The sequence below is a fragment of the Ascaphus truei genome, chromosome 20 (assembly GCF_040206685.1).
Source record: "Ascaphus truei isolate aAscTru1 chromosome 20, aAscTru1.hap1, whole genome shotgun sequence".
Classification (NCBI taxonomy): Eukaryota; Metazoa; Chordata; class Amphibia; order Anura; family Ascaphidae; genus Ascaphus; species Ascaphus truei.
In genome coordinates, this window is record NC_134502.1 from 13,954,292 (window position 1) to 13,980,814 (window position 26,523).

Sequence of the window (26,523 nt, forward strand, 5' to 3'; positions counted from 1 at the left end):
ATATAAATAAAGACATACAGTACAATACATTACAATACAAGAACCTGACAATAGTTCCACAATGGGGTCAAAAGATCCCATATGGAAAAATAACCGTCCGGTTAAGAATAACAAGCAAACTGGAGTAAAAACATATATAGTCAGATGTATGTGTAGCAAAAGAGCAGTGTCCTTAAACATGTGCAAATGTATCAAAATACTAACTAACTATAGAGACAGATAACCTCACAATAAGGAACTGAAAGATAACAGTCCTAACTAAATAATGAAAGGCAAGCTGAATTCCCACATACAATACACTAGTATCCCACCAAAGCTAAATAAAAAAGCAAATGATGTAATAAATTGTATACAATGCAAGGATGGTAGTAGGAGGTAATACCAGAGTGGGTTTAGAGCACTTTATTTTTTATTATATTGTATAATTTATAAATGAATAATAAAAATTAATGTATAAAAATAATTAAGTAATAATGAATACCCGACATATGTTTCGCGCGATGCTGGCGCTTCATCAGGGGGAGGAGTCTGCTCCTCAATGCCTGACTTGGCTTTTTATTGGTAGCGCTTAGCTCCTATTGGTTGGAGTCTGTGGGATTGACCCTATCGTGTCAGGTCTAACATAAGTGACAAATTGTCACGGACCTATCTTTCATGAATAGTATCCCTTTTGTATATAAGGCATTTGAGTGACTTTGGTTAACGGAAGGTCTAGCAGAGGGAAAAAGTAGGTATACTACGGATCACTAATAAATGGATGTTATAATATAGGAGTGTGTGTACTTTAAGGTGATCCACCCCTAAGGTCAATACAGATCATAATTGTTTTACTCCTGTATACCCTGGATCCTCACATGTTGAATATGGTGAAATTCTCCTTACAAGGGGGTGGGGGGGGGGGTTGGTGTTTTTCCATATCAGTAGTCCTTTGTAATTGTTTAATTTAACGAAGGTATGCTGAATACAGAAATCCCTCATTGCGTACAGAGGGTGACTGGGACTGTATCAAAAATATCCAACGACTTTCTCTTTGGAGGAGTGTTTTGTCCCAATCTCCTCCTCGTGGATTTCGCTGAATATGTTCAATGGCAATGAAACTCATAACATTGGGATTACCTTGGTGAAATTCAATAATATGTCTGGCTAATGGAGTATCTACCGAATTCCTGATGTTACCAATATGTTCAAGGACACGGTTTTAAATGCTCTATGTGTTTTCCCTACATAGCGCTTCCCACACTCACATGTCATAAGATAAATAACACCGCAGGTTTCACAATTAATAAACTCTTTTATTGGATAAGTTGGTGTTTGTGTAAGATTCAGGAACGTTTTTTGCATTTCTCATAACAGGACATGCTTTGCATCTCATGCATTTGTAATAACCTAATAGTTTTTCTCCCAACCAGGTTTTGTTTGGTTTGTTTTGGAAATGACTATGGACAAGTCTGTCCCTAATGTTACCACTGCGTTTCCAACACATGCTCGGAGTTATGGGGAGAACTTTGCACAGGTCCTGATCTTCCTGTAAGACATGCCAATGCTGTTGCAGAATCTGTCTCAGCTTATGTGATTGGCTGCTGTATTTGCCAATAAACCTTATTATGTTATCCGTTGTTGTCTCTTTTTTTATTAGCGAGTAGTACTGTTCTTTTAGATGTGAGTGCCCGGTAATAGGCCTTCTTTATGATTTTATTTGTGTAACCCCTTTCTTTGAACCTTATTGTCATTTCTTTGGCTTGTAGCTTAAATTCGGATAAGGAGGAACAGTTCCTTCTAAGGTGCAGGAACTGTCCTATCGTAATATCATCCGTAATGTGCCTAGGATGATGGCTATTTACCATAAGTAGCGTGTTGGTAGAGGTACAGTAGGTTTTCTATAGATGCTAGTTGCCAGCCCACCCATGTCGTTTTTCGATATAGTAATATCGAGAAAATCCAATTGAATTTTACTCAACTGATATGTTAGAGTGAGATTTTGTTTGTTCTTATTTAGGCTTTGGAAAATTCCTTCAACAAATCTTCAGTCCCACTCCAAATGAGCTCAGGCTTTCTTGAAAGTTCAATTTACGCCAACTCTCTGTTGTCTATCCTTCAACCAGTTTTCAATCCATGTGCAAATATTTTAACTGAGAACAATTTGCTTTATTTTATACACTAACCTCTTGTGTGGAACCGTATCAAAATCATTTGCAATTCCTACTTACCTCCTCAAAGAAACTATTAAGGTTTTTTTGGCATGATCTATCCTTCATAAATCCATATTGACTATTACAAATAATTTTGTTTTCAATTTGGTGTTCCTGAATTTTATCCCGTATTAAACCTTCAAGTAGCATCCCTACTATTGATGTCAGGCTTACAGGTCTTCAATTCCCCAGTTGTGATCTAGCTCCCTTTTCAAATATACCGTAGGCACAAGTCTGCTTTACCCCAATCTTGTGGTATTGTTACTGTGGAAATTAAGTCCTTGCATATTAAATGTAATGGTTTGGCTGTTACTGAACTTAACCCCTTAAGAACTCTTGGATATATGCCATCGGGGCCAGGAGAATTATTTACTTTTACATTATCAAGCCGCCTATATACTTCATCCTCAGTTAACAAATTGTTCGTTAATATAGAGGTTGTGAGTTCCTCCTGCAGCCCTTTTATTGCAATTGATTCTTCCCAGGTAAAATGTCCTTATCTTTCTTTTTCCTTACTTCCAATAATCTCCCTGCCCATCTCACACTGAATGGGTCTGTAGAAGAAACGCGCACAGAGGTATGCAAAGGAGACTGATAATGGTGAAATTAAATAAGGCTTTTATTGCGCCTCTTTCCTTAACATCAGAAAAGCATCCAAACAAGCTGTCAAACAAAGCTTCAATTCACTTAGGAGTATTTCTAATGAAACCTATGGTCCACAACTCCCTTTAGATAAGCATGTCTGCCAGCCCCAAACATATATCTTGATATAAGCAGGTAGACCAAAAGTCTAATAAAAGGAAAGTCTTATCTGTTTGTAATGGTTGCAGGGAAAGTCTTCTCTGTTCCTGGGTTGCTGCCTTTTTCCTCTGGTTTTGTCAGCATTCAGGTTTAGAGGTGTTTTCCCCCTGTCTTGCAAGCAGCTCTGTTATTCTTCTGGCAGGCTCAAGACATCTGTCCCCATTGTCAGTCTCACAAGTTGTGAGACTCAGGAACAATCTCTCTTCCTGTCTCAAAGACAGGCTTTTCTAAGAAGCTAATCAGGCAGGTGGTGTTGGATAAGTGACTACCAGCAGTTAACCACCACACTGCTGGATTAGAGGCACATTTCCTGAACAGGGATAACTCCCCTGTTACAGGGTCTTATAAGTTTTTTTTTCAAATGTTTTGGTTATTAAGGTACTTAAAGAACTTTTTAGGGTTGATCTTACTTTCTATTGCAATCCTTTTTGTTATTTCCAAGTTTTGCTAATTAGATTGCCCTTTTGCAACTTTTGTTACATTCCTTATAATTCTGATATGATGCCTCCACCCATTCTGACTTTAAGAATCCAAATGCTTGACACTCTTCTTTTTCCTCTGCTTCCCTGCCTGTTTATTTAGCCTCATTGGTTTAGACTTGATTATTTTATATTTATCACTAATAAATGTGCGTTTCCAACAATGTTTTAAAGACTGCCCATTTATCTTCCACATATTTCCCTGCAACAACATCACCCCAATATATTCCTTGTAGATTATTCATCAATTTATTAAAACCTGCCTTTCTAAAATGTAAAGTTTTTGTTGAACCCATGTACTGCTGCGGCCGAGTTTATTCGAGCATTTGCCCGGTCTCGGCCGCAGCAGTAACCTGGCGCGCGCCGGAGGGTGCCGGGCGCGCGCCGAAGCCGCGGAGGAGGCCCTCCGATCGGGGCTTTCTTCCTCCGCTCGCCGGGTCCGCCGGGTCCACCGGAACCCCCTGCCGCCGTCACCCACATCGCGGGACACCAGGGCTCCCTCGAGGAGCCCAGGACGCGCGTGCAGGGGGCGCAGGCACCCGATGACGCGTGACCGCGCGTCACCGCACGCCGAGGGAGTGGGGCTAGCAAGCCGGGGCATGTCCCGGCTTGCGGTACTAGCCCTGCTCAATTTAAACGTGTCGCTTTTGTAATATAGTTTTTGATAAAAAAATTTATAATGAGGCCATGGTATGATCACTGTTTCCCAAATAATATATGGAAATATTCATGGTTTTACTTTACAAAATAGTACCTTTCCTCCTCACTATTGCTTTTCCTAGAGGAATATAGAACCCAATGTTCATGACTTCACCCCAACACGCGTTTCATGTGACGAGGAATGCTTCTTCATGGGTGACGCTCACGTGAAGAGACCGCAAGCGTTTGTGAATGTTTGGAGACACTGTTGTATTACTATTTCTTTCTGGTCCTATATTGAGCTATCTGGTTACTTTTCTTCATTATAACCCTTCTAGGGTCAGCAAATATTGCTTCTTCTAAGGTACATGTATCTGCTAAGGGATGCTCCATTTATGTATATAAATTGCACTAATTGAGCTGCAGCTATCTTTATACATTTATTGTTGCGTGTATTAACACAGTGGCAGCTACTACTCGGTACCATCTATGAATATCTACCAAGTAGCCAGTATTAATTAGATTCCCATTTACATATACTGTATAACAAAGCTGACACCTGCATCAGTTGTTTGATACACCTGCCTGTCCAGGTTCTACATCCGTGTCTCCTCACAATGCTCATACATAGCGAAGGTATTATACCTGGGTATGCAGACTCTATTATGCCTACTGAACTAACTGCTCGTCCGTCTCTTCCTCTGGTATTGTACGTAATTTTGCAATGTATATAGATTCACGTTGTTGTCGATTTTTGTTATTAAATAAAACGTTATTATTTATTTTTATTTGACATATGGAGTGCTTTCGATCGGCTTATTACTCTCTATTCATTGTCAGAGTTTAATATATAATCAGCCACAGTGATGGACATTTAGATCCCACCCATTACATTTTCCCTGATTTGTTGACTTTGAGTGCATTCTAAATAGGGCTTTTTGTGACCTTCTGGTCACTATCAAAGTGTCTCTATACATCTATACGTTGTTTTATATCAAAGCTACAATGGAGGCGGTGCGGACAGTCCTCCCCCATGTCACTTATCTCCATGTCACCCTCTCTCCCCCATGTCACTCTCATATCTCCTCATGTTCCCCTCTTCTCCAAACATGTCACTTTTTTCTCCCCCATTTCACTTTCTGGTGTGTGGGATAAATTAAGCCTTAGGAAAGGATTCCCTCCATCTGTTAAAGGAAACGTATCCTGAAACTTTATGAATTGGCTTATTTAATAAAGTGAGATATTGCTGATTCCGCAGTGCCAAACGGCAATCTTGTACTTTATTGAATAAGCCCTTATATAATAAATCTGGTCTCTACCTCACTTTATATACAGTAATCCTTCCACTGGTAATTTATGGCTTTGCTTTTTTTGGATAATCGTTTAAAAAAAACATGTAATAAAAGCTACAGTATTGTATAGCTTAGCTATATTTGGTTGTGCTAAACATTCTTCCCTTTGAATTGTATACTTGATACTTCCTTTTAAAATGTATGCAAATGATTCAACTTTAACTTTGAAAGCTGCTAAATCCGTAATGATGTTCTCTTTTACAAGTTTTATTTAAAAAGAAGAACTTCTCCTTATAAAGGGGCACTTTATCAGAGCTGCCTTGATCTCCTGATTTCTCAAACTATATATAATTGGGTTGAAAAAAGGTGTCCCCACTGTGTAGAGAAGGGATAAGACCTTGTTTATATTAAATGAGTGTCCTCTGGATGGCATCATGTAAACCGTTATTAGACTCCCATAATATGTGCCCACGACAGTCAGGTGAGAGCTACAGGTGGAGAATGCTTTCTGTCTCCCAGTGGTGGATGGGATTCTGAGGATGGTGAGGGAGATGGAGACATATGTGGAAGTGATGAAGACAAATGGGAAGACGGTTAGAGGGAGGGTTAAGATAAATTCTTCTAGTTTCACAATAGAGGTGTCTGAACAAGAGAGCTCTAGAAGAGGATCAAAATCACAGAAGTAATGGTCAATGATATGGGGACCACAGAACTGTAACTGAAATAGACGAATAAGCATGGATAGTATTAACATAAATGCTATCAGCCAAGACCAGGTAACAAGGTGGAGACTAAGTCTAAGGTCCATGATAGAGGTGTAACGCAGTGGGTTGCAGATGGCAAGGTACCGGTCGTAGGACATCACTGTGAGAAGAAGACACTCTACAGCTGCTGAAACACCGTGGATGTTCACTTGCATGATGCAGCCAGTAACATGTATGGTGCCCCCTCCATTCAATACAACACGTAGCATGGTAGGGGCTATGTTTGTGGTAAGTAACATATCAGACAAGGACAGGTGACAGAGGAAGAAGTACATGGGAGATTTAAGGCTTTGGCTGCTTGACACCAAAATGATGATCAGCAGGTTTCCAGCTAATGTCATGATGTAGATCATGAGAAACAGAATGAAGTGGGCGACATTGAAGCTTTGCAAGTTTTGAAATCCCAGGAGCAGAAATTCAGTGACTGTTGTCTGGTTCTCTTCCAGCATATCCTGAAGAGATGGGATGAAAAAAGAAGGGAATATTTAGTAGCTCTTAACATCCAATAGCATCTACAATACTTCAGAAGGTTATAGTCCGGAAAGTTATGCAAGTTACACCCAGGAACATCTCTCATGTTCCATTGTAACAATGATAGCAATAAAAACATTGAATTGTATGTTACAGTATGTTATCACAATGGAATGATCTCCTAGTGCAGAATGACATCAACCCTTCAAGATCTGTTTATGGAGATACATAAATAATAAAAGATGTGAAGTTACTTACCGTGAATAACTGTCCAATGAGGTGCACAGGGATTTTTTTTGTAGAGTGTTTTGTATGGTGTTTTTTTGAGGAGTGTTATTTTATATTGCAGACACCTTACAATTTAGGGTGCTAAATTGCCCCCCAAGCCAACCCCCTTTTGAAACGCTAGTTGGCAAAATCTGCCTCCCCTTTTCAAAGCCCATCCTGATTGCTGGCATCTACCACAACCCTAAAGCCCCTCTACTGTCCCTGACTGATATCACCAGGTTTCTTGGCTCAATTTCCTCTCTGAATGAGAAGAGTGAGCTACTAATTATTGGGGACTTCAACTACAATTGACTTGATCCTAAAAATAACAAAATTCAGATACAACTCAAGTCACTTAACCTAACACAACTAATATCCCAACACACACAGACAAACCTGAAATTTCACAACCATTCTTGCTAGACTGGATTCTGTCCTCTAGTCCCAGCAGAATCCAATCCTGTGGCATCCTACCTGACATTTTCAGTGACTATGCAATAGTGTACTGTGTAAGGAAAATCAACCCACCCCCGCCACCCCAATCAAGCCCTAAAGTTCTCCTCACTAGAACATTTAGAAACATTGACCCACAACAGTTTCTGGCTGACCTTATCAGCTGCTCTTGGTACAGAATCGACTTAATTCCCAACCCAGATTCTGCACTTGACTATTTCCAATCCGAGTTCTTAAAACTCTGTGATACCCATGCTCCACTACACAGAATAAGAGTACAGGAGGCTCACCTTCCATGGGTTACAACTAACCTTATAGCCCTCTACCATCTTAGGGATGCCTTGTGGAAAAGCTACAAAGTTACTGGCACTACCAAGGATCCTAATAAACACAGATGCCTGTGGAATATGTGAACAAGACAAACAAGACACGCAAAAGCACAATATTACTCTGACAATCTTCGCCAGAATACAAAAAAAACAGGTAACTTCTGGAAGGTTATCAACAATATATTCCAAATTTGAGAAATTAATCTCCAAGTAGTGCTGCAGGTTATCGTTAATCAAGCCATTATAAGATAACGCTGTAGATATTATCCTTGATATATAGCAGGATGAAATTCACAATATAAACTTTTGATGCTGGATCCTATATATGGGATAGAAACCAATTGGAGCCCTGCAAATAGGACAACAGTAAGAGTCACAGGGAGACCCAACAACCTAGATCCGATTAAGCAATCGAAACAGCTGCCAAAGGCAAGATAGTCGAAACATGAGAAAACTGTGAAAACTGTACTCACGGCACCACTGCTTTTCAATATTCATTCATCCTTGTGTTCATTTTAAAATACAAATATACTGTTTAAAGCGCTAAACCTAATGCTATTACTACAGTGCTGTGCACTAACTAAACTAAGCAGCCTGGTGATCTATTGAGACATCTCTATTATCTCTAACTAATTTAAATAAACACAAAAATAGATGACATAACCCGGCGCTAATATATGTGAAAAAAACAAAAATGAAAAAATTGTGTATATAGTCCCAAATGGTGCCAAGTGATGAAATGATAGTTCAATGGTTACAACCTTAAAAGTCCGGTTGGGCACAGACTCAGTTCACAGTTCATCAAAACAGATGGTTCTTCTCATATGTTGTCCTTGATCCTGCATATTAAAGATATCAAGCAGAGAACAAACATTGCGCAGTATATTGAGACAAACAATAATATTTCCAAATGATGATGTGTATCTGAATTGCCTACTTACTAGAAGTGGCTAGATCACGTGCAGGGGAGAGAATCTGTTCTTTAAACCTTCTTTCCCTGGAAGCCTCTTGATGTCGCACGAACCCCTCGTGGTGTTCCTGGCCTCCGTGGGTATAGAAGGGATCTTTCTGCAGCCCCTGTCTTTAGGAATCCTGTACCTCTTACTCCGTTTAGGGAACAAAAAGAAGAAGGACAGAGGATTGCGCAGCACAATAAATCTTTAATGGCACTTGCCCAAAACCACGATGAAATACTCACAAAAGAAGGTGAGTTAAAATACAATAAAAAGGTGCTCGGCCCAGCACACACACACAGCCGCCTGAGTCACTGGTAGTCCGCTCCGGTACCGCGTGTACCTCGCGTGTATCCGGCGCTCTAGTGTGACGTCACTATCTTCCGTAAGACTCGCGGCTGGGATGACTGGGACACTGCTCCTTAGGCTCCTCCCTACGCGTTTCGTGACGGGGAACGTCACTTCGTCAGGGGATTGTGGAGCCTCATCAATCCCTTGTCACTTTTATAGCCGTCAGATTAACCCCTTACATGAAAAGGGATCTCATATGGCTGATGGATGGCAATTAACATTCCTATTAACTGGTAAATGGTACCAGCGGGGTTTAAGGAAGCATGTGAATAAAGCACTATACTTATATTAAAATAAATAATGTAAAAAAGCACTAGAACAATGATGATGGACTAAAAACATGAAAAAACTATAAAATTAACTGGATGGGAGCAAAAAATGTTTTTAAGTCAAAAATTCATAAAAAGGAAGCTAAATCAAAATCAATATTTAACCCCTTGGGTTGGAGCGTACATAGAGTGTAGATCCAGAAGGATTCCTGTTGGGATACCCTCTGTAATCTATCACCCCCTCTGACACCTGCCTTTGGGCAGTCTATGCCGATACATGTTAACCCCTCAGGGGACATGTTATGGTGTGTTCTGAAATGGTTGGACACACTGTGTGTCTCCAGCCCTTTCTTAATGTTATAAACATGTTCGGCAAATCTTCGTTTTAACGGTCTCCCTGTACGTCCCACGTACTGTAATTTACAGGGGCATTCTAGGAGGTAAACACAATAGTTGGTATTGCAGTTAATGAATGTGCGGATTTCAAAAAATTTCCCGGTAACATTTGATCTGAATTCCTTACATTTTATACCATAACTGCACCCAATGCATTTTTTACAGGGAAAATATCCTTTTAGCTCTTTAAGCCACATAGTGTCTCCTGGTCCTTGTTTTTTCTTAGGGCAACTGGGGGCCAGTACTGATTTTAAATTTTGGGCTTTTTTATAGACCACTTGCGGTTTATCAGGCAGTACAGTTTGTAGAATCGGATCTCTTTGCAAGATGCCCCAATGTTTAGTTAACACCTTGACAATGTCCTTAGACATACCGTTGTACTGCGTGATAAAAGGCAAAAATATCTTGTTAATACCAGCATCCATTTTCTTAACAGGGTGAACAAGAGACTGTCTATCTGTGTTATTAGCTTGTTCAATAGCATTATTGACAAGTCTCTCCTTGTACTTCCTGTCCTTGAATTTATAGCGCAATTCTTTGATCTGTTGGTTGTACACTTCTATTTGTGAACAATTTCGTCTAACTCTTAACGCCTGTCCCTTGGGGATGTTTTTTATCCATTGAGGATGATGGTGACTGGACGCCAGGACGTAGGAATTGGCGCTTACCTCCTTATAGTGTGTTTTTGTCTGTATTTCATTGTCTACTATATATAGGGTCAGGTCTAGGAAGTTAATGGATTGTGAACTGGTATTGAAAGTGAATTTAATGTTATAATCATTTGTATTCAGATGGGTCTGAAAGGCCTCTAGTTCTTCAGGAGTCCCTCTCCAGACGCACAGCACATCATCGATGTAGCGTTTCCATAGCACCAGGTTTGCCCCATATGGGTTATGGTTCAGGATGAAATTTTCCTCCCACAGACCCATAAATAAGTTTGCATAACTTGGAGCAAACCTGGTACCCATCGCAGTGCCGCACGTCTGGAGATAGTATTGACCTTCATGTGAGAAGTAGTTGTGGGTCAGTATATGTTTGATGGATTCCAAAATGAAACCCTTTACCAAAGGTTCCATGTTGACATCTCAACCTAGGACACTTTCTACAGCTTTGAGACCCATCTGATGTTCTATAATGGTATAGAGAGATACCACGTCACATGTTATCCACATCAGATCTTTATCCCACTTAAGGTTTTCAACTGTCTGTAGGACATGTGACGTGTCTTTGAGATGAGAGGGTATTTCAACAACACTGCGATGGGTACCAGGTTTGCTCCAAGTTATGCAAACTTATTTATGGGTCTGTGGGAGGAAAATTTCATCCTGAACCATAACCCATATGGGGCAAACCTGGTGCTATGGAAACGCTACATCGATGATGTGCTGTGCGTCTGGAGAGGGACTCCTGAAGAACTAGAGGCCTTTCAGACCCATCTGAATACAAATGATTATAACATTAAATTCACTTTCAATACCAGTTCACAATCCATTAACTTCCTAGACCTGACCCTATATATAGTAGACAATGAAATACAGACAAAAACATACTATAAGGAGGTAAGCGCCAATTCCTACGTCCTGGCGTCCAGTCACCATCATCCTCAATGGATAAAAAACATCCCCAAGGGACAGGCGTTAAGAGTTAGACGAAATTGTTCACAAATAGAAGTGTACAACCAACAGATCAAAGAATTGGGCTATAAATTCAAGGACAGGAAGTACAAGGAGAGACTTGTCAATAATGCTATTGAACAAGCTAATAACACAGATAGACAGTCTCTTGTTCACCCTGTTAAGAAAATGGATGCTGGTATTAACAAGATATTTTTGCCTTTTATCACGCAGTACAACGGTATGTCTAAGGACATTGTCAAGGTGTTAACTAAACATTGGGGCATCTTGCAAAGAGATCCGATTCTACAAACTGTACTGCCTGATAAACCGCAAGTGGTCTATAAAAAAGCCCAAAATTTAAAATCAGTACTGGCCCCCAGTTGCCCTAAGAAAAAACAAGGACCAGGAGACACTATGTGGCTTAAAGAGCTAAAAGGATATTTTCCCTGTAAAAAATGCATTGGGTGCAGTTATGGTATAAAATGTAAGGAATTCAGATCAAATGTTACCGGGAAATTTTTTGAAATCCGCACATTCATTAACTGCAATACCAACTATTGTGTTTACCTCCTAGAATGCCCCTGTAAATTACAGTACGTGGGACGTACAGGGAGACCGTTAAAACGAAGATTTGCCGAACATGTTTATAACATTAAGAAAGGGCTGGAGACACACAGTGTGTCCAACCATTTCAGAACACACCATAACATGTCCCCTGAGGGGTTAACATGTATCGGCATAGACTGCCCAAAGGCAGGTGTCAGAGGGGGTGATAGATTACAGAGGGTATCCCAACAGGAATCCTTCTGGATCTACACTCTGCGTACGCTCCAACCCAAGGGGTTAAATATTGATTTTGATTTAGCTTCCTTTTTATGAATTTTTGACTTAAAAACATTTTTTGCTCCCATCCAGTTAATTTTATAGTTTTTTCATGTTTTTAGTCCATCATCATTGTTCTAGTGCTTTTTTACATTATTTATTTTAATATAAGTATAGTGCTTTATTCACATGCTTCCTTAAACCCCGCTGGTACCATTTACCAGTTAATAGGAATGTTAATTGCCATCCATCAGCCATATGAGATCCCTTTTCATGTAAGGGGTTAATCTGACGGCTATAAAAGTGACAAGGGATTGATGAGGCTCCACAATCCCCTGACGAAGTGACGTTCCCCGTCACGAAACGCGTAGGGAGGAGCCTAAGGAGCAGTGTCCCAGTCATCCCAGCCGCGAGTCTTACGGAAGATAGTGACGTCACACTAGAGCGCCGGATACACGCGAGGTACACGCGGTACCGGAGCGGACTACCAGTGACTCAGGCGGCTGTGTGTGTGTGCTGGGCCGAGCACCTTTTTATTGTATTTTAACTCACCTTCTTTTGTGAGTATTTCATTGTGGTTTTGGGCAAGTGCCATTAAAGATTTATTGTGCTGCGCAATCCTCTGTCCTTCTTCTTTTTGTTCCCTAAACGGAGTAAGAGGTACAGGATTCCTAAAGACAGGGGCTGCAGAAAGATCCCTTCTATACCCACGGAGGCCAGGAACACCACGAGGGGTTCGTGCGACATCAAGAGGCTTCCAGGGAAAGAAGGTTTAAAGAACAGATTCTCTCCCCTGCACGTGATCTAGCTACTTCTAGTAAGTAGGCAATTCAGATACACATCATCATTTGGAAATATTATTGTTTGTCTCAATATACTGCGCAATGTTTGTTCTCTGCTTGATATCTTTAATATGCAGGATCAAGGACAACATATGAGAAGAACCATCTGTTTTGATGAACTGTGAACTGAGTCTGTGCCCAACCGGACTTTTAAGGTTGTAACCATTGTACTATCATTTCATCACTTGGCACCATTTGGGACTATATACACAATTTTTTCATCCTTGTGTTCATGCCTCCCGTCGAGCCAAATCCAGAATAGTACAAAAAGTAACATGTAGCATAGCCAAAAAGAAAGAGGACCGGAGACAGGATCAAAAAGTCAAAAATAATAAAAATTTATTAGCACATAGTGCCCGTAAGGAAACTGGAACAACACTCTGACGCATTTCCCGCCGTATATGATGCTTTATCAAAGAGTGTTTGCTGCAGGTAAGATGCAACCATATATTGGTAAGAAACCCTGGCGTAAGCGCCTCCCCTATGTCCCTCCAGGTGAACTGACCGCTGACACCAACCACAAGGTATCATTGGACAGACCACATGAAAGGTGGCCGGCCCCCGCCAAAGCCCCTTAACTACACAAAGTGTAACATAACACATTAAATCATCCTAAATGAGCAATGAAACAAATCTACTATTTTAAAAATAGGAAAAACAGATAATGTTAGAGCATTAAAACAAAACAATTAAAGCTTCAAAGCAATATTGAAAATCCTGAACAGAGGAGATTGCACACTGCAGACTGGTTGAAGCAAAAAATTAATATATCCACTGTTCTGAAATAGTTACAGATGCAGCCCCGATTATTAGAACGCTTGCCTGGGAAATTCTAGGGCAGTCTCACAGTAAATGCCGCAAAATTGCCTCAACATTTCTTTGAGATTCTTAATGGCCCATCGAATTAACACACAAGGGGTCCCTTCGGTCCCATTCAGATTGAATGGGATTTCAGGGACCCCCGCTATGTTAATCCGATGGGCCATTAAGAATCTCACAGAAATGCGCATCTGAGTCTAACACATCACCGGTTTTCCCCTGGCTTTCTCCTGGAATGCGACGCACTTCATCTGGAGCATGCCGCATTCATTTTGCGTTCTCAGCTGCGGGTCATGCACGGTTGACGCGCGGTTGATGCGTTTATTGAGAATGGTTCGGATTTAATAGGTTGCAATTCTTCACGTGTCCGCCAGTTGGCAGATATTCATGAATTGTAATGCGCATGCGCTTCAGTAATGTGTCGACTTGCAGGTGTTTCGTGTAAAAAAGATACCACAGTGTGCTATTGTAACTTGGCCTTGAGACTGAAGGAAGAGGTTGCAAAAATGTATCAATTTAGGCTTTTCATATTAAAGAAAGACAAAGACCAGTTTCGGTTACAGTATTCTCCAGAGACCCGCCGCCCGCCATGAGTGTTGAAGTGCAGCCCGCTTTCCAAAAACCCGACAGAAGTTACGCGTATTTGATATGGGCCGCGATTAATGCAACAGATGATAAGATGGCAACAGTTGTTCAAATTTATCAGTATTTTATCGAAAACTATGACTTTTACAAGTTTTCGCCAGCTCCTCATACATGGAAGCGTGCAATAAGGAAAAGGTTATGTAGCAATCCCTGTTTTTATCGTATTGAGCCACAATTTGTTGGAGGGTATTGGTGTGTACTGCACCGACACACTTTATTCGAGCAAATACCCGGTATGTACCTGGCAGATACCTGGAATAAGCCACTACTAACCTCTGACAAGCCCCGTTGCATTTGCCTTCCCAGCCTGGGTTCATGCCTGGCTGATGGGCGGCTGATCTGTTAAATGATAATGATTAGGATTTAATAGGCTGCAATGCTTCGCGTGTCTACCAGATGGCATAAATTCATGAATTGTAATGCAGTTTATATATATATACTGTGCAGTATTGCAGCCAGCGGGAATAAAATGCTTCAATCCCTGCTTGGAAAATAACTCAATGTACTCGGGCAGAAAACAGTCACAAACCTCAATACACCCGAGTATACCCGAATTCGTGGGACTAGCCAAGCTCGAATAAAGTGTGTCGCCAGTGTATCACCGGCTTTTTCCTGTATCTATGATCACGATGATGGCAAAAGGCGAAGGGTCGTGTTAAGACTAACTAAGAAACAACAGTCGCTGCCAAGCAATGCACCAGCACCGGCTTCCAATAACGGTCCCACCGTCAGTGACAACCCTGACCCTGAGCCGGATTTCGCGTGCAGTTTCGATCAAGCTTGCATGTACCTAAGCAATTTCTAGCCTCTTCAGCTGACTATACAGTAGGTGGACTAGTTCTGCTGCAAACTATCGACGTGGATGATCAAGAACGCTGGACTGGCAGTGGACCGGCACCAGCTGAATGGGAAATTCTATGGTGAGTATTGTTAGTATTGTTGCCGTATTATTTTCTGTGTTTTTTTTTATTTTGACAATGCAGTATCAATATCGGTGCGATTCGAAAGTCAAGCGATTCTCCTGTAAGCAATATCATTGGCTGAGCGGCTTCTACAGTACAGTACTGCAGATACTGAACAATTGGTGGAACGCTAGGTGCATGCGCATTGGAACCTTCTTGAAACGCATATGCATGTCATTACATCGACGGTAGGCGCCTGCGCATGTGAACAGGAGACGCCCCCCGAGAAAATTATTGGTGGGACTGGCTGGGAACTACTTTAGGGACTGACCATTACAGTAAAACTTTTCTTTTTGTTTTTTCTCAGAAAAGAAAACGGCTAATGGAGGGATTTCTATGGATAATATCACTTTGTGTAACAATGCCTGCACATTGCTGAATCGGATTTAAAAAGCCACGTACCGGAGTCTACAGTTTAGTGGCCATTGTTATTGATTAGGATAGAATACTGTACCTGAAACAGTATGCTGATGTTTTCCGGCCGTACAGTATACAATACTTTTTTATGTACAGTATACTGTGTAGTAAACCCCCAAAAATAAAAACTATGCAATGTAAAACAAATAAACATGTTCTTTTATTGTGGAGTAAGTACAAAAACATTTATTTACAAATACTGTACAATGTAGAAACATTTTAAGTGCACAGCAATTCAAAACATCAACAGGTGAATGGTTTACTGCTACAGTTGCGAAAACATTTATGTCAGTCAGTATGGTTTACAGTCACATGTTTTAAAAACAAATTCTTTATTCATAAAATAAACAAAACGCAACATCTCCTTTATTAAAGAACGGCAAGTTAAAACATATACTGTACAGTGGTATGGTGTGCAAAACAGTCTGCACCAGTACAGTCCTTGAGGGCAGCAAACAGGGCGGGTTTTCAGGGTAACCTTTGAAAACCGTGCCTGTTTGCGGCCCTCAGGGACTGGAATTGTGCAGGTCCTGTATGTGTGGACAGCAAGTTAAAACATTTCTGTATAAATACAAGTAAAAAAACACACAACAACATCTCCTTTATTCAAGTACAGCAGGTCAAAACATGTACAGTACAGTACAGTGCAATACAGTTCAGCACAACAGTATGGTCTTACAGAAAGTCCTCCGCATTGTCCATCCATGGCCGATTCCTTGCATGGCGCAAAACGCCATTAATGCAGTCTCGAACGCCTTTCATTACAGGATCTGTAATTGGATAAAAGCGCCACATTTCATCCAGAATGTTCTAGCTTAAATTGTCAGGAAGCGCCTTTTTAACGCGATATCCTTCGTAGTTCACTTTGAAGGCCCAGTCGTAGTACAACGAGTAGGGAACATGGTGCTTAAAAAGTAACATGGCATACTTGTGGGGTGCACCAGCACTCTTCACCCTATACTTCTCCCTGAGCGCAGGTGGCAGATCGCACAGGGTGATGTCGGGCACCGTATTGATGCGAGCGAATGTAGGTCTTTTGGGAGCGGGTGTGCTTGAGGCGACGGGCGATGGTAAGTTGTCTGGGAGGAAGCTTTCCTCCAGTCTTGGTCGCTGTGTTGTCTCCTGGCGTGGTCTTGACAGGGTGCTCATGTCCTCCTCAACGGCATACATGTACACTACATCTTCTGGTGGAGGGGGTGCACTTGGTGATGGAAGTGGGTCGAAGGTCCCATTCATCACATCCATGTCACACCCCTGCTCCAGCATCGGGGAAACAGGGGCATTAACACCGAACAAATAATGTATACCCGCTATGTCAGCCTCTATCTTCTCCATCCGTCGATCCATCCGTTGATCCATATCTAGCATCCGTTGATCCATATGTATCATCCGTTGATCCATATGTATCTTCCGTTGCTCCACATTTAGCATGGTCTCCAGAAGCAAATCTATCTTTGCTAGCACAATAGAGTTCCCGGGGAGATCCACAGTTATCCCATTCAGCATCCGGTCTAACGAGCTGCTTCTTGTGCATGGCATCTGGAAATCTGGGTGGATGGGTGCAACGGAGGATGAGATGGGGGTTCCATGGAGAGAAGCGGCAGCGACGTCGAAGAAGGGTGGAGGAGGTGACCTGTGGATATCTGGTAGAGGAGAAGCGGCAGCGTCGTCGAAGAGGGATGGAGAAAGTGACCTTTGGATTTCCGGGCGAGAAGCAGAGTCGTCTAAGAGCAAAGGAGAAAGTGACCCGTGGATTTCAGAGGCGGCAGCGTCGTCGGATAGAACCAGAGAGGATAGCCTGTGGGTTTCCGGGAGGGCGGCGGCAGCGTCGAGGGCGAGGGGTGGAGAAGACGGGCTGAAGTTTTCCTGGACAGTGGCGGCAGAGTCATCGAAGCATATGTGAGGAAGTGGTCTGCGGATTCGATGGGTTGGCTGCCAATCGTTTTGCGTCGAGAGTACATCACCGTATATCTTATTGACATAATAAGGCTGACGTCTATGAAAACCCTTAGCCTTTGGGGTCAGCAGAAGGTTTTCTTTATTGGACTTAGCCTGTCACTTTTGCCTTGGCGTGAAAACGGCAACCGCCTTTCTCTTTTTCTGCTTGACAGGCACGGCAGAGGCGAGTGGGTTCCTGCGTCAGTAGAATCGGGGTTGCTCCATGGAAGCAGGTGGCACAATGCAGTACAGTATCTGGACAAGGGCAAGTTCAGATAAAGATCATCGAGTGGTGGGCTATGCAAAGTGTGTAACCTTTTATGCATGGCAGCGAGGTACAGGTGTTGAAAGTGGGCGTACTCTAATGTGAGTCATTACCGTATAAATACACCATCCATTTTGTGGATTCACTGCACATTGAATACACATCGACTAAACATCAAATATAAATTCTTGTGTTTGTATTTCTTACTACTCGCAGCAATGGTTGTTAAAAAGATTTCCAAGGATCTCAGCATGCGAATTGAGGAGATGTACCAGAGCGGACACCGAATTGCTGCTATCCAACGCTGGTTAGCTACTTCTGGCCTCATTGTGCCAGCAACCACTGTGAGCTATCATGCACACGGAAAAAACAGAGACCGCAAAAGGGCACCAAGGGTAACTAACACGTAAGCATATTTATACAACTTAAAATTTTTTTTAATTTTAATTTGAATCGAATATTTTTGTTATTTCTGTTGATTTATATTACAACAGTATATATTTTGTATATTTATATTACAACATTATATATATTTTTTATGTTTATATTTATATTACAACAGTATACAGTATATATTGTGTAATTTATATTTATATTACAAAAGTATATATATTTTTTATATTTATATTAGAACAGTATATATATTTTGTATATTTATATTTATATCAGTACAGTATATATATTTTGTATATTTATATTTATATCAGTACAGTATATATATTTTGTATATTTATATTACAACAGTATATTTTTCTCATATTTATGTTACAACAGTATATATTTTTTTATATTTATATAACAGTATATATTTTTTTTATATTTATATTACCGTACAACAGTATATATAATTTTTATATTGCTATTATTAACAAACCAATATATTTTCTTTACATTGTAGGGAGACAACTCTTCTGGTGGACAAAATAAGTGAGGAGAATGATGAGAGGAGTGCATTAAGGGTCAAAAACACTCTGCAGGAAAATCACAATCTCGCTGTATCCGAGACCAGCATAAAGAAGATGAGACGCAGCATTGGATGGAAATATGGACGTGTGAGGTTAGTACTGGACAGTACAGGAGGTAAAAGTGTTGTTTAGGAAACTGTACTGTACCGCTAAAATTATTTATTCCTTGTCATTACAGAGCGTACCCCATGATACGGAACGCAAACAAAATCAAAAGAGTGCTCCAGGCCCAGGCATGGATCGACAGTGGGGAAACTTTCCAGGATTGCATCTTCACTGATGAGACTACTGTGTCGCTGGAGAGATTTGCAAGCTTTGCAATCCACAAAAAAGGCCGCATATCTTTGAAGCCGCGGCCAAAACACCCCGTGAAGCTGCATGTGTGGGGTGCCATCTCTAGGCGTGGACCAGGATGCATTGTCATCTTTGAAGGTAAAATAAATCAAATATAATGTAGCCTTATGCACTGTACTGTACTATTGTGCAGTTTTTTGAGCACTTTTCATGCTATAGGAATCATGAATAAAGCTTTCTTCCAAGACAACATTGTCCCTGAGAGTGAGTTCCCGAATGGTCACCGCTTCTACCAGGACAACGATCCGAAGCACACCGCGTCAACAGCGCATATCCTTGAGCGCGGTATCAACTGGGTGAAGATGCCAGCGGAGTAAGTGCGGTAACCGTGTCTCATATTTTTCCCACTGTTTTTACTGTGTACTGTATCTCTTAAACTAATTGTCCTTTTTTTCCAATGACAGATCGCCAGACTTCAATCTGATCGAAATGGTCTGGCATCAACTGAAGGACCATATCCGGAAAGTTGCAAAACCCTCCAAAAAGGACGAGTTGTTGAAAGGCATAATGAGTTTTTGGAACGATGTACTCACCGTGGAACGCTGCAATAAATATATAGACCATATTGCCACTGTTGCCCATTGTCATCGCGCTAATGGGCAAGCATCAGGAAAATAGTAGTGTGCTGTAGTATTGTAAGTACAGTATGATACAGGTAAGTATGGCACAGATGTTTTCTTTCCCAATAGTCAGAGTTTACAGTAGTTACAGTTTTTTCTTTTATAGAGAGAGCAGCACCAGCCATCAGGTTACAGTACATAGTATTTAACAGTAGTCAGAGTATACAGTAGTTCCAGTATAGACTAGTTTGACAGTAGTACAGTAACTGCCTACTAACTGCTCAATTTTTTTCTTTCCAGAGAAAGCAGCACCAGCCATGTACAGTAGTACTACACATCACACAATGCCATAATACAGTACGCACATAACTGCACTAATTTTTTGTTTTCTTGTCGTTTCAGGAAAAAAGGGTGGCCTGGGGGGGAGGTGGGGTTTTGTGTCCAGTCTAATCGGTTTGTACAGTAAAATGTACAGTATATAAACAGCAGTATTGATGTACACAAAACCTATCCTCTCTCAATGAACTACTGTACTGTACACGGAATGAGGAACAAGATAAAGACGGAAAAAATAATATTACTATGTATACTGTATATATATATATATATATATATATATATATATATAAATATATATATATATATATTATACATTACAGTATATATATATATTATTAAATAATATTCTTATAAATGTGCATAATTCATGTTTCTCCATGTTTTACAAATGTTTTCTAAATGTTTATCCAATTTCAATGTGCCAGAATAACTTAATAAAGAGTGCATTATGTATTATTCATGATTATTTTAATATTTGTATTTTTTTGTTCCTGAAAAAATAAAATAAATATTTATTCACATTCCTGGTAATCATAATCATTGACAACAACCACCCCCCCCCCACTCCTACAGTATAAGAATGAATGACAAAACAACATCAATCAGTTAATGGTTTTTTTACTCTCAATTCTCACAATGCTGTGCAAATCAGATTTACATTTAAAATGCGAGAAGAGATTTTCCAAAGCGTTACCGTAAACAAAGCCTCAAAGGGTTGGGGTTGGGGGAGGGTTGGGTGACTCATGTACAGTAAGCAGCTAGCTCCCATCTCAAAGAGGCTTAGAGTACACGCAGGTGCAGTGAGGCGATTGACGCTTGGCCAGGGACGGATTAAAAACACAATGACTAACTTCAGAAAATGAATGACTCTGTGGAGAGGGGGGGGGGTTGGGTGACTCATGCGCAGTAAGCAGCTAGCTCCCATCTCAAAGAGGTTTAGAGTACTCGCAGGCGCAGTGAGGCTATTGACGCTCGGCCAGGGACGGATTAAAAAAACAATGACTAACTTCAGAAAATGAATGACTCTGTGGAGAGGGGGGGGGGGTGACTCATGCGCAGTAAGCAGCTAGCTCCCATCTCAAAGAGGCTTAGAGTACACGCAGGCGCAGTGAGGCGATTGACGCTCGGCCAGGGACGGATTAAAAAAACAATGACTAACTTCAGAAAATGAATGACTCTGTGGAGAGGGGGGGTTAGGTGACTCATGCGCAGTAAGCAGCTAGCTCCCATCTCAAAGAGGCTTAGAGTACACGCAGGCGCAGTGAGGCGATTGACGCTCGGCCAGGGACGGATTAAAAACACAATGACTAATTTCAGAAAATTAATGACTATGTGGAGGTGTCTGTCGAAAAGAGTTTGTGTGTGCGTGGGGGAGGGATAAAGGATTAGTTGTGCAGCGGTTCAAAGAAATAACACTGTAGAGTACAGTAATTTCAAAAGGCAGTTCATCATAATAATTTGATCAATAAACCCCCAAATACAACCCCTAAATACAGTACATAAAAAGCAAGTCACTTTATCTCCCTGTGCCTCAGGCACCAACAACATAGATTGTGAGCTCCACGGGACAGGGACCTGTGCCTGCAAAATTTCTCTGGAAAGCGCTATGTACTGTATACTGTAACTAACAGTGCTATACAAAAACATGCTATTATTATTATTATAATATCAAGGTGATGCTCTGTGCAAATAAAATTTGAAAAGGGATTTTCCAAAATGCTGCCGTAAACAAAGCCTCAAAGCTCCCATCTCAAAGAGAATTACACGCAGGCGCAGTGAGGTTTTGTACTGTAGCTCGGCTATGGACGGATTAAGAACACAATGGCAAGATTCAGAAAATTAATGACTCTGTGGAGAGGGGGGGTTGGGTGACTCTTGCGCAGTAAGCAGCTAAGCAGTTAAATAGCTCCCATCGGAAAAAGGATTACACGCAGGCGTAGTGAGGCTTTGACGATCGGCTATGGACGGATTAAGAACACAATGGCAAGATTCAAAAAATTAAAGATAGCCGCATGAAGTTCAAAGCTAAAGACATGCTTTAATTCAGTTCATTATAATAATACACCCCCAAATCCGTTACGTAAAAAGCACACAAATCAACCATGTGCAGTCAAACGCACAGGGTCGCAGACAAAAGCTACAGTACAGATTGAATATCGTAATACAGTAAGATGGTTTTTGCAGGCTTGTGGAGAAAAAAAAAATTACAATAAAAAAAAAATTCACTCACTCATGCAAACAGTGGTGGGCGAAGTTACAGGCGCATGCGCAGTAAATTCCTGCTGTCAAGCAGGAATGTGATTGAAACCAGACACACGTTCAAAGGAATGGTGTGGGAGAGATGTACTGCATTGCACAGAAGATAAGAAGTTGCAATACCCTGCAGTGCAGTTAATTATCCTGAGCGAGGGGAGAGCGCTGTATATGCCGAAATGTGACACTGTTACAGTACAGTACATGCCTATGCGTTTCAACAATTTTCAAATGAGACATACTGTACTGCAGAACAGCACTGCAAATGCATGTATACTTTAAATATGCAAATTTACAATTACTGCGCGCGCACACACAGACTGTGTACAGTACTGACCTAGGTTGAACCGCGAAGGTATTAGACTTCCAAGACAACAGCTCGCAAACGCCCCCCTGAGTTTTTACACGGCATTGCAGTATTGCAGACAGCGAGAATAAAATGCTAATATCACGAGCGTGAAAATAACGCAGTTCACTCCAGGCGAAAATGACAAAAAAACGCACATAACCGGGATAATCTGAGAACCGCGGATCTAGCCGTCTTAGACTCAGATCGGCCGCCACTGTAAACGGTCCAAAAAATTCTAAACCACTAATGGAAAAACGTATCCAGAATAACACTAAATATATATAGAATCACTTGGAAAATGTACAATGGGTAGAGACCCTCAGACCCCAGATAAAAGACATGTAAAACAGATCACAAAAAATGTTTGATATCCAATTCAGTATTAATCCCCATAAGTGATAATGTATTGAGAACATTTATCCAATACATCTCCCTTCTGTCCCCTATCCCCTCCCCGAATTGCGGTTGGTATATGCTCGATACCCACACATTTTAATTGAGAAATATCACCTGAATGACAATTGGTAAAATATTTGGATACTGGTAGAATGATATTCTTATTTTTAATCGATCTCACATGTTCCAATATCCTATTATTATCCTATTTTTTTAGGGGCCTGATGGTCCTGACCACATAATCCCTTTGCAGTTAATAAAGGTTTTAATCATACCATAATGATTATCATTTTTGAACTATACATTTTTTTGTAGGTATCCCAAATTTGCACATAATGCAATTACCACACTGAAAGAACCCACAAGGCTTTTCAAATCTTTGTGACTTAACTGATTCAGAACTAAATAAACTTGGAGACAAGTGGTTGGCTAAAGATTTAGCCTTCCGAAAGGCAAAATTAGGGGCCTTTTCCACTACATGTTTAATGTCTCTGTCAAGGTTTAATACTTTCCAATGCTTAAAAAAGATGGAACGAATTTGACTTGCCTGTCTACTATGCTTAGTAATGAATAAAGGTGCTTGTCTATTAAATCCAGTCCTTGGACCCTTTCTTTGCACATTTTTTGTTTATTAATTTTCAACAAATCTTGTCGATTAATTGATTTTGCGTGTAAATATGCATTATTAATGTCAGTATACAGTAATTATAGCCCCTATGAAGAAATCTTTGGAACAGATCAGCCGATTGTATTTCAAATGATTCTTCCTTTGAGTCTCCGTAAACAGAGAAACTGCTCCTTTGGAATCCCTCTTTTTAAAGAGGGTGGATGGTTGCTAACTGCTAGCAAAATATGTATTTCTAGCATTTTTCTTCCTGTAGATATCAGTCTGTATGTTCATTTCAACATCAATGTACAGAACTATATCAAGAACATGTATGTGATTGATGTTTTCTTCAAACGTAAATGTGAAATTAAGGCTATTAGTATTTAAAGTGTTAATAAAAGAAACAAGTGTGGTTAAATCCCCATCCCAAATAAAATTCTAATCATCGATATAACGCCTGTAGAAAATATAATGATCCCTAAAGGAATTAGCATCAGAAAATAAAAAAGTGGATTCCCACATCCCCATGAATAATTTGACCCTGCTGGCGCTCAGCGCGCTCATGCTTGGAGAGCTCTCCAAGCATGAGCGCTGGGTGTCCTTAAAATTTTCGCAAGCACATGCGGGGGGACGCTGCAGGGGAAGCTGAGCGCGCTAGAAAGTTTAAAAATGTTGTTTACTTAAGCACCGAGCGCTGGTGAGTGTGTGTGCCCGCGCATATGCGCATCGCGTGAGCGGGGACTTGCATATATATATATATATGCAAGTCACCTCGCCAAGCGCCGCCCACTCAGCGCTAGCGGGGATGCAGCCTAAGATGGTGCAAATGAAGTCACCATTGCAGTGCCTTTACATTGTAAATAAAATTGTTCATCAAAAGAAAAATAATTATTTGTAAGCAGACATTTCATGGAATCAAGGAGAAAAGTGCCAAGTGTAATGGACAGTGAAGATTAACTTAAATAATACTCGATAGCTTTCAGACCATCCATATGAGCGACTATACTATACAAGAACATCACGTCCATTGTTATCCATCTGTAAGATTTGTTCCATTTAATTTGTTGAATAGCAATCAGTAAATCTGTACTGTCTCTCAAATAAGGACGGTAATGCCTTCACCATAGGTTGTAAGAAACCATCAAAAGATGAGAACTTTCGGGTGCTCTGTACACAATAATTGATATTCTTTTACATTGAGGATATACAAAAATCTACCCATGTCCAATAACTCCTTCAGTTCTCTTGAAAACTCCAATGTGGGGTCATGATCAAGGGCCTGATAAGTATTCACATCACTCAACAATCTTAACGCTTCTCTCTTATAATCATTGGCAGCCTGCACAACGATTGCCCCACCTTTATCAGCATTTTTTATTATAAAAGATTTGTCTTTTTTCAATCTGTGTGGATTCATTAACTGTTAAGTTATTAAAGGGGGGTTGAGAGAATGTAATACCTTTGGCTAATAGCCTCAGATCTTGCTCTACCAATTTTTTAAAGGTTTTATTATACAAATTATTAGTGATGTTAGGACAGAAAGTAGATTTTTTAACTAGTCCTGAATGTTGTTGGCTTTCAAAAATTAGCATCAGAAAGGATCTCAGTGTCTTGGGTCTCTAATGAATCATTGAATAAATATTCTAAATCAGTTAAAGCACATTGTTCTTTAAAACTAGATAGAGACGTATCAGTAGGAAAAACAAACTCTTCTTCCTTTCAGCCACGGCCCCTTTTATTCTCCAACATCTCCGAATATTTTCGGGGATTTGTTCCGAATGCCACGTACTTCACCGCACTTCACCACGTTCATGTCAAATTCATGCCGCATTCATCAGCAAAAAAAGACGGTGTAAAACAGCACAAAAAAATATATGTGAATGTGTACTTAAATAAATACCAGTGAAAAACGAGGCAGCCTGGCAAATACTGACAGTACAGTCAGACAACAAAGCATAGAGAAAAAAGAGAATTACCGGCGCCAAAGAAGTCCATTAAATAAATGTCAATCAAATGAAAATCCAAACCATTCAGTAGAGAATACCAAAAGTGTCCTTAAGTGAACAGGCAGTGAAGGGGTGAACAGACGGCTCTCACCATACAGCAGTGCAATATGTGGAAAAAAAGACAACAAAACAAATTATGGTGCAGTATGCCAATCAATGTTGACAAATAGCATTCAGGACTAACAACACACAACAAACATGACACACAGACAAAACAACACTCGCAAGGCTATAAACTTCACACAAAGCTATTTAATAACAACATAAAATGCTGGGTATCCGGAGGGTACAGGGAATAACATCAAGGTCCAGAGGGGTAAAAGTGAAACCCTACTTACAGGACAATGGAAGTAAACAGGCAATAAAGATGGAAATCGCACTGATGCTCCTTGGTGATGATGACCGGAGCTCCTTTCCAAAAGTTCCCTCGTGTTGGGGGTGGCTGGTGTATCGCACGAAATGCGGAACTTCCGGGCGGATGTGACGTCACACACCGCGGGGTTTCCCAGACCGATGCTCCTCTCTCTTTCCTCCCCCCTTACGACCTGATAAATTGCTGCACAGTGTCCTCCGTAACAAAAAGCAGCTCTACAACAAGAGAATATATTCCCAACGCGTTTCATGCGCATGCGCGCACTTCTTCAGGGGTGTGGTTAATTCATACCGCATTCATATTGCATTCATGCCGGCTCACCCGTGGTTGATGTGTTTATTG

At 40.7% G+C, this 26,523-nt stretch overlaps 1 protein-coding gene across 1 annotated transcript; it reads right to left on the minus strand.

Annotated features, from left to right (window-relative positions):
* Positions 1–5,671: 5,671 nt before the first annotated feature.
* On the minus strand, positions 5,672–6,613 carry LOC142470914 (olfactory receptor 11A1-like). Its single transcript, XM_075577722.1, has one exon. The coding sequence runs from the start codon at positions 6,611–6,613 to the stop codon at positions 5,672–5,674; it is 942 nt and encodes a 313-aa protein (XP_075433837.1).
* Positions 6,614–26,523: the final 19,910 nt, after the last annotated feature.